At 46.4% G+C, this 9,610-nt stretch overlaps 2 protein-coding genes across 2 annotated transcripts; one reads left to right on the top strand and one right to left on the bottom strand.

The window, feature by feature from the left end:
* Nucleotides 1–470: 470 nt before the first annotated feature.
* si:ch1073-390k14.1 (deoxyribodipyrimidine photo-lyase) lies at nucleotides 471–6,613 on the top strand. The gene is made up of 9 exons (XM_062547506.1): nucleotides 471–941; nucleotides 1,284–2,154; nucleotides 2,415–2,587; nucleotides 2,858–2,942; nucleotides 3,078–3,310; nucleotides 3,816–4,010; nucleotides 4,373–4,598; nucleotides 5,024–5,177; nucleotides 5,343–6,613. Exons 1-9 carry the CDS (start codon nucleotides 729–731, stop codon nucleotides 5,731–5,733), a joined length of 2,541 nt encoding a protein of 846 aa, XP_062403490.1. The 5' UTR covers nucleotides 471–728; the 3' UTR covers nucleotides 5,734–6,613.
* A 48-nt stretch (nucleotides 6,614–6,661) lies between these two features.
* On the bottom strand, nucleotides 6,662–9,591 carry gcsha (glycine cleavage system protein H (aminomethyl carrier), a). Its single transcript, XM_062547508.1, has 5 exons — nucleotides 9,406–9,591; nucleotides 8,255–8,334; nucleotides 8,041–8,104; nucleotides 7,751–7,882; nucleotides 6,662–7,479 (listed from the first exon to the last, which is right to left on the bottom strand). Exons 1-5 carry the CDS (start codon nucleotides 9,554–9,556, stop codon nucleotides 7,382–7,384), a joined length of 525 nt encoding a protein of 174 aa, XP_062403492.1. The 5' UTR covers nucleotides 9,557–9,591; the 3' UTR covers nucleotides 6,662–7,381.
* Between the last annotated feature and the right edge of the window lie 19 nt (nucleotides 9,592–9,610).

Genomic DNA, 9,610 nt, shown 5'->3' with positions numbered 1-9,610 from the left:
TTAGCCTTTTTGTAGGCTCACTCCGGAAGTCTATCCATGCGCTACGCGGAAATAGGAGGAGTGGGCAATCTCGTGTCTTGTGTGCTGTCTCTACTGCTGCGTCATATCCAGCCATGCTACTATTGGCCAAAATCCGCCCAGGCTGTTGTTCTCTTACACGTGCTCGTTCTCGCCGCTGATCTCGAGTCAGTCCTAATGGGCTGTTTTTCAGTAGTGGAGAGTAATAGCCGAATAGTGAAATGATCGCCTTACAGCCAGACTTATACTTCCAATTATATTATCATTCAGCAACCTATGAGACTACTTTATTCTAATTATTTTACTTTATTCTTATTATTTTCATTTATTCTGAACTAGGCAATTAGGTCGGGTGTGTTGGCTTTTTTAAATGTAATAAAACGTACGCAGTCAAACAATCAGCCGGCGCGACAAGCAGGGTGGAATCTCGGTGCGACAAGGTCTCCATGATGTTACCAAAGAGTATGGGGCGGAGACATTGTGTAAGCCATGCTCGCTCAGCTGTTGAGTAAGAGTTTCTCGTGTTATTATATGTTGCAGATAAGCAGACGTCGTGCCAGAGTCAATTTGGTGCATTCTTTTTACATCTCCCAAGCAACATTTTTGCGCTTGGTATAACCGCACTGCAGGCAGTGCGTAATTAATGTAGCGTCCAGACAAAATAGTCTTTATTTGAAAGGAGAAGCAATCGCCGAACTCATTTATCGAACATGCCTTCTGAAACTGACTCTCAGGTCCGTCACTGGCTCAGAGAGTTGCTGGCGGGCCGTGAGGACCCGGAGAGTTTCTTCTGTTTGTGTGTCTCTATTCTGGGACATCGGGAGACGCGGGTCAGATTCCGGGAGCTGATTTCACCAATAACTTACGTCCACCATCAACTTCACAGCCAGCTCCTCTCCATCTATCAGGAGTACTTCTTAGGGGTAAGGGGCTACGTGGAGCCTGTGCTTTGTCTAGCTGAATCACCCTTTTGGCCGAGGAGATTTGTTTTTACAAGTCAATAATACACTGTGCTGAATGCATTGTCTCTCTTTTGTATGTTCTAAATCTGCTGATGATTTGTATCAAGAAGGCCTCTTTGCTAAATGTGTTAACCAATGGTGTCATAACAATTGCTACTAATGTTATATTACTACCGGTTTTAAACTGGTTATGGTGTATGGCCTAGATATTGTCCCTGTTTGTAGTCCTTTCTAATGCTGTCACTGCAGGGAGTTGGCGCTTGGTAAGCGGCACTGATGTGTTTGTATTGGTGTTATCCTCAGGATGTAGATGATGAGTTGGAGTTGGCACTGAACCTCTCGCTAGTGGACATCAATCAGACATCCACTCAACAGCCTGTGCCCAAGAGTTATGCCCAGTTAGCATCGGTCACACCAGCTGCGCCGGTGAGGGGACACTCACAGAGTTTGGGCACAAATGTAAACATGGGCACACACAAGACCACAGGATGGACTGGGAAAAGTCCCAATGTCCCAAAGACTCCCAACGGACCAAAAGAATCAGTCACAAACAAAACAGCTACTGAAAATAAGGGAAAAGCTGAGGTAACGTCGTCATTGGCCAATGACAGCGACAGTCAGGAAAAGCTAGATGCTGATGACCAATCAGAGATGTCCAGGAAGTCAAGGAGGCGTCGCCAGCGGAAGCGCCAGCAGCAGCTTCTGAAGAGCCCTTCCTCCCCCCGTCCGATCCTCATGTGGTTCAGGAGGGACCTGCGTCTCCTAGACAACCCTGCTTTGATTGGCTGCCTGGAGCTTGGTGCTCCTGTCATCCCCCTCTTCCTGTGGAATGACCAGGAAGAGGAAGGGCCAGGTGTTACCGTGGCAGCAGGCGGGGCCTGTAAGTACTGGCTGCATCAGGCGCTGATTTGTCTCAATCAAGCGCTGGAGCGAATAGGAAGCCACCTGTTGACGGTGAAGGCAGAGCCTTCTTCAGCGGAGGTCCTGCAGCGATTGGTCAAGGAGACAGGGGCGGGGACAGTTGTGGCGACAGCTCTCTATGAGCCCTGGCTGAAGGAGAGAGATGAGGAAGTAGCCAACACACTCAAACAGCAGGGCGTCAGCTGGCAACTCCACCATTCCTACTGCCTACGAGACCCCTACACAGTCACTACACAGGGGGTGGGCCTCAGAGGTGAGCTTACACACACACACACACACACACACACAAACACACACACACACATCTACAGTGAAACGACAGATAGTCAGCTGCTGTCAAATCATCCCCTGTGCCAATGAGACACATCACCACACACACTCTCTCTCTCACACACACAGACACGCACATACTCACACACAGATTTGACATGTGCAAATTCCTTGCTGTTGTGTGCCAGCTGTAAGACTCTGTGTACTGTGCGTTTGTTTATGTGCATGTGTGTGTGTCTGTAGGAATCGGCTCTGTGTCCCACTTCATGAGTTGCTGCCAGCAGAACCCTACGGGTGCACAGGGCACACCTCTGGATGCCCCTCCCTCCCTACCTGTGCCCTCCTCCTGGCCTACCGGATGCCCACTGGAGCAGCTGGGCTTGGCACGGATGCCCCGCAGGAAAGATGGCACCACGGTGAGGGACTAACCACTTTACACAGACTTGCAGCCCTGCTGCCATGCCCAACTCATGCAAACTGTTGAACAGATGAAGCCTATGCTACTTCCTCCTGTTACATTCCTCCATGCAACATTGTCGTCCCCTAACACATAACAATACTGGTCCAGACGTCTTTCTGCTGCCAAATGTTATCTGTGCAGCGGTGTCCTATCCTGTCTTCTGTCTATATAAGAATCTGTTGAGGACTCGTCTTTCCTAAAACCCGTGTGTGTGTGTGTTGTACAGGTCGACTGGGCTGTGAATATCCGACGGGACTGGGATTTCACTGAAGAGGGAGGTCATGCTCGCTTGGAGGCTTTCCTGCAGGATGGTGAGTCTCAAGCATAAACACTAATGAGCCATTCCATGTCTTTTAATAATACTTCAGTATTAGTTCTCATTCACACATGTGCTCTATCCCTGCCATGACGTATGGTTGTGTGTGTGGATGTGTGTGTGTGTGTAGGTGTGTATCGATATGAGAAGGAGTCAGGGCGGGCGGATGCCCCCAACACCAGCTGTGTGTCTCCGTACCTGCACTGGGGTCAGCTGAGTCCCCGCTGGCTAATCTGGGATGCCCGTGGTGCCCGCTGCCGCTCGCCCAAGTTCCAGCGTAAGCTGGCGTGGAGGGACCTGGCCTACTGGCAGCTCACGCTGTTCCCAGACCTGCCCTGGGAGAGCCTGCGCCCACCATATAAGGTCAGGAAACACTGAAAAACCTCCACATGCACACAGGTCATGTAACTGGCCTTTGTTGATGTGTATCATCTCACTTGTCATTAGGGGTGTAGGAACAAATCAATACACTTAAGTTTCTCTCAATATTTTGATAGAAGTTTCACTACTATGGCAATTTGACATTTTTTTAAATGTCTGTGTACTTGCGTGTACAAATGTTTGCTCTACTTGTCATGTGTGTATGTGTCAGTGGTGCGTATTTGCCACCTCCCTCAAGTTTTGGTTGCTTCGGTTTGTGTCATTTTGAAGGAAACTAAATGACATGTGGACTAAATAAGGTATTTGAGTGTGTGTGTGTGTGTGTGTGTGTGTGTGTGTGTGTGTGTGTGTGTGTGTGTGTGTGTGTGTGTGTGTGTGTGTGTGTGTGTGTGTGTGTGTGTGTGTGTGTGTGTGTGTGTGTGTGTGTGTTTTTGTGTGTCTCTTTGTATGTATGTGTGTAAACCCTCTCTCCTTGACTTTACTGCAGGCCCTGCGCTGGAGCTCAGAGCGTGCCCACCTGCGTGCGTGGCAGAAAGGCAAGACCGGCTACCCTCTGGTGGACGCTGCCATGAGGCAGCTGTGGCAGACGGGCTGGATGAACAACTACATGAGACACGTGGTGGCCTCCTTCCTCATCGCCTACCTACACCTGCCCTGGCAGGAGGGCTACCGCTGGTTCCAGGTGTGACATTGGGGACAGCGAGAGGGAAGAGGGGAGGGTGAGGAGGGAGAGAAGCTAGTTGAAATGTGAAAGAAGAACAGGAAATATACAGTTCAGGAACTTTTCACGTTTGTGTCTGGGAGGACGCATAGGACCATAGAATGAATAGGAGAAGACTGATAAAGTGAAAGGAGAAGACATGCTGTCGTAGCAGACACATCTCTGCAGGATTGAACACAGTGTCCAGGAATGGCGACAGGAATGATGCCACTACAGGCATGGGGATATAGATTTTCCTCCAAAGTAATGAATGTATTTGCAATCATACTGAATGAAGGCTTTATGAAACTGTTCTAAATATTGTAATTAATGCCCTGTGCCAGGACACGCTGGTGGATGCCGATGTTGCCATAGACGCCATGATGTGGCAGAATGGGGGCATGAGTGGTCTGGACCACTGGAACTTTGTCATGCACCCAGTTGACGCGGCAATGACCTGTGACCCCAACGGAGCCTATGTGAGGCGCTGGTGCCCTGAGCTTGCCCCACTGCCCGATGAGCTCATCCACAAGCCATGGAAATGCCCCGCCTCCATACTGCGCAGGGCAGGTGAGGGGCAGTTAGCGTGATGCTATAATGCATCTTATGATAGTTATGTTAGCATGATGCTATGAGGCGGTAGTTACAGTATTATAAAGCTATAATGTGACTGCCATTGAAATGTATATTCTTATAATGCTGCTAATAGAATCTAGGGTAGTATGTTGTTTCAGTAAGGATAATATGATGATTATAGAGCTCAAGTATGATGCTATTGTGCCCCCTCTGATAGGTATTACAATGATGCAGCTGCAACCTTTCATGTAGTAATTGTGCCCACACTGCCAAGTCTTTTTGAAGTCAAAACCTTCTCTTTTAACTAAGTCTATGTTGCTGTCTCTTTTCCTATCATCATATTTCATTCCCTCCCCTCCTCCCCTCTTTTCCTCAACCGGCCATCTCCCCCTCTCCTCCTCCTCCTCTCCCCGCTGTAGGTCTGGTCCTGGGACAGACCTACCCTGAGCAGGTGGTCACTGACCTGGAGGAGCGTAGGACCCAGTCGCTGCGGGACGTGGCGGAGGTGAGACAGCGCTTCAAGGAATACGTGGACCAGCACTCTGGCTGCGACCTGGTACCCCTGCCCGACAGGTAACACACACTCCACCAACACCAACACCACATACACAGTATCCACCAATACACATTGGTTATGTACTCTTTATACACACTGTATCCTTAGTCTGTTGTATACAGTATATCTGAGTGTTTGGATGTTTACCTCTGTGTGTGTGTGTGTGTGTGTGTGTTGGTTAGGTTGGTGGAGGAGGCTCTGGGCTCGACCGGGGAGGTCTGTCGTAGTGGCTCTCGCTTCCTCCTGCCCGTCATCACGCGCATGGAGTTCAAGCACCAAACAGCTGATCCGGACGAAGCAGACGCGCAGGGCAACCCCTACAACGCCGTGCTGAAGGGCTACGTGAGCCGCAAGCGCGACGAGACCATCGCCTTCCTGAACGAGCGAGACTTCACGGCCAGCGTGATGCACGAGAGCACCCAGCGGCGCGAGCGGGCTGAGCGCCACCACTGCCTCCTGGAGGGGCTCCCTGCGCCCGTTTCATCCACCGCAACCCGCGGCCGCCCCCGACGCACCCGTGCCAAAGACCCCCACTCCATAGTGCCAGGGGGGGTGGCCACGCCACAGAGGTGATACCCGCTGGGGGAAAGGGTTGGGTACTGGTGCCACTAATGCAGCAGAGTGCTGCAACATCACCACAGTCACGAGTGTGCTAAACAGGAAGCATTAATGCTTGGGGAGATCTGTAATTGCACAGTACTACAAGTCCTTTAGGGCCCAGGGACTCCATCCTAGCAGCTCTTTCATCATGTACTTGAATAGCTGTTATCGGTGGTGGGAAGGAGATAAATATTGCTCATTAGACCTGCTGTGGTGATCATTCCCTGACAAAAATCTTAATGGTTTCCAGGAATGACATGTTTGTGCAATACTCAGGTGTTTTTATATTGTCACGAAATCAGTCAGACAGTTTTCCATCTCTCAATTAGCTGACTTAACAGCTTTGCTGTTGTAGAAGCAGGTTTCATCTGAGGTGCACTAAGTCAGGCGATAGTGCCTTCAGATTAGTCAAGTTTGGGTAAAGATATGCTTATGGACTTTTTGCCTTCCAAATGAACTACTGTACCTTTTTAAGTGAACTTGTGAACTATAATGCATTGTGAAACTCATCTGCATGTCACACGCACAAATATATGCATGACCAGAAGGCTTTTCACAACTTATGGACTTCGTGCCTTCCAAATGAACTACTGTACTTCTAAAAAAAAAAAAAGTTGTGAACTATTGTGCATTTTCTCTTGTGAAGTGAAATGTTTACATACATTTTGTATTGATTAGGATCTCTTCTTTTAGTATGATGTGTGAATGGTTATTTATAACAATGTCAGGTATCTGTATTTCTACAATGGTTTGTAAATCAACCAGGCCATAATCCACTAACACAGTGTTTGTGAAGGATAATTGAGTCCTGATGAATGATTTTGTAACAAAACAAGTAAATAATACATTTAAATATATTTTCAACTTTGGTTGTTTCCAATAAAACAACAGCACACAAACGTACAGCCATTTGTCCATGACAGTTTTTATTGGTGTTAGTATCTACAAATACTGTACAGCAGTTCAGTCAGATGTCAACTCAAGGGCCAATGATCTGCATTCACATGACCAAAGACAAGGAAGATGCCCCTCCCCCCACCTCCAGCTATGTCCACCTCCAGCTGTGGTCAAACCGTTACATTTACCAGCAAACATTGCTGGTAAATGTAACCTCTTAAATAGATTCAAAAGGCTGCCAACAGGATCACAGGGAAGTGTACATGTCCCAAATGCAAACAATGAAAAAGTTTAACTTGTAAAGCTTTGCTGAAACAGAACAGAATCAAAGTTCTTTACGGCCGGCCATGGGTCAACCAGTGTCCAGTGCTCACACTCAAGGAAATGCAGAAATCTGTATCTAGTGCATAGAGACTGTGAGGGTGTGATTTTGGGTTTGCACGTGTGTGAAATTTTACAAACACAAGGTAGTGGGCAAGGTATCAACAGGATGTGTATATTGGTTCATTGAAACTTGGGAGTGTGTTTAAACACGTGTAGGCACTGGCCACTGGTCTCTGGTCCGTACTGAGAAATGCATGCCCACCGTCATGATCATCCTGCTGCTAACTCTGCTAACACTTAAGCATTTCTCAAGTACATTATTAGTCCATTGTGGTGTGCATACATGCACACACACACACAAGCCTGAGACATTAACCAACACACACACTTTGCACACCCTCTAGTCCTCGATGGATTTGATGTATCTTTCGTAGGCGGCTTCGTCCATGAGGGAGTCGAGTTCAGCTGGATTTGTAATGGTCATCTTCATCAGCCAGCCTAGGCAGACAGACAGACAGACAGACACAGACGATTATGCTTCAGGAACACTTTGCACTAAAGCCCTAATCAATGAAGTCTTTGATCAACACAATGTTTGACAAAAAGATGTGAGGTGATTTGTTGTCATGAGTTTCAGTAAACAAAATTGAATGTTTACATAACAGCTACAAAAGATAGCACTACTTGGTGGTGGTTAATATTAGACTTGTACAATTTGTCTTGTGAAATATATTCAATAGAGAAAGAAAACAAAGAGAGAGAGGCTCACCATCTTTGTAGCAGGATTTGTTGACAAGGCCGGGCTTGTCAGCCAAAGCCTCGTTGACCTCCACAACCTCACCTGTCAGAGGGGAATACAGCTCACTGGCTGCCTTCACACTCTCCAGGGCACCAAACTCATCTACACAGAAACATTTGCATGTCACACACAAACATATCCATGACCAAAAGGCTTTGAAGTTCTCGCACCAAACTTATCTGAAGGAGATGAAACGCACCAACGGACACAAACACAATACAGAGCCAGCTGTTTCTGGTAACCTGGTCCAAGAGGCTCACCTGATTGTGACAGCTGTGTTCCAACATCTGGTAGGCCACAGTACACCACATCCCCTAATGCTTCCTGGTGATCGACATATAAAACCGGTGTTTAATACATGAGTTTGTACAGCTGTACAGTTTCCCTGCTTCATTATGGCTACACAACTGATACTATGGACGTTGACAGGTATCAAAATTGAATCCGAGTTCTGAGCGAGCCATTTCTACTGACCTGGGCGAAGCTGCTGATGCCTACAGTTCCAACACCATCGTCTACTCGCACCCATTCGTGCTTGTCGGTATATTTAAGTGCTGAGTGGGGGGAACAACATATAGCCTGGTGAATTTATAATATAAGCCATACACCGACAACAAATAAAAAACAGTGACACGAGACGTACACCTCTGTCCAAAAGTATGCTTAAAGTTAAATATACAATCATCTTTTGGAAATTTATCTTAATGCCTTAAATGAAACAATGAGGAACTATTCAACCTTTAAGGACATTAATTGTCTTTGTGAATGAATAATGTATTGTAAATAAATAAATATTTTCCTTAAAATACAGGGGGTCATCATAAGTATTGGAACGCCCATGTTAAATTCCCATAGAGGATTTTTATTTTTATTTTTAAAGGCCAGTTATTTCATGGATCGAGGACACTATGCACCCTGATAAAGTCCCCTTGGCCTTTGGAATTCAAATAACCCCATGTCAACACTATACACTTAACATACTAAGAGTTTGGCATGCTTTATGTCAGTTATTAGCTGTTAGCTAATTAGCTGGTTTGAATTGCATTGAGCTCAATGAGAATGAAACCAGCTAATTAGCCTTCATTTAAGGCATTAAGATACATTTCCAAAAGATGATTTTATATCTAACTTTAAGCATGTGTTCTTATACTTTTGGACAGAGGTGTACATAAAACTTTTTTTTCCAGGAACACGAAATGTGTAAAAATGTGAATAATACAAAGCCTATATTGTTGAAATACTTGCACATTGAAACATGTAAATGATAAGTAGGCCTAACGTTAAATGTGGTTGACCGTCGTTATTTGGCTACCGTAAATTGACGAGCTAATGTTAGCAAACACTGCTAGCAATAAACTAACTTTAAAGGACATATCAACGTCCAACTGAAGTTCGTGGATAACCTATTCGTTATCGAAAGCTGCATAACGATAGCAAGCTGCAACTGACGTGCAATATAACGTAAACAAACTGGTCACAATCAGATCAAAAACTGAGGTCCACTTGTCTCCCCCATGTTAATGAACAAATTGAACAAGCAGTTCTGGCTAACGTTACATTCTAACGTTAGCTTGCCAGTGTCCTAAATTACCTAGAGGGCAAAATAACAGGAATTATATATTTACCTGCACTGAGCCTTGACGAAGCAGAGAGAGGTCTTTGGAGATAAACCTGCGAGACGATACGATGTGGCGAGAACACACTAGATTTAGAGAGCCCTGGAAGTGTTGAAAACAATTGTGCATAGGCACACCGCATCGCCAAGCGTGCCGCCATCTTTCCCGGTTACGTCTTTAAAATCTGACGTAGTCGGCCCTTGCTTTTGGTGTC

Source organism: Sardina pilchardus, chromosome 10 (genome assembly GCF_963854185.1).
Source record: "Sardina pilchardus chromosome 10, fSarPil1.1, whole genome shotgun sequence".
NCBI lineage: Eukaryota > Metazoa > Chordata > Actinopteri > Clupeiformes > Clupeidae > Sardina > Sardina pilchardus.
Note: the sequence above shows the minus strand (reverse complement) of the source record. Positions and strands in the feature narration are given on the sequence as shown.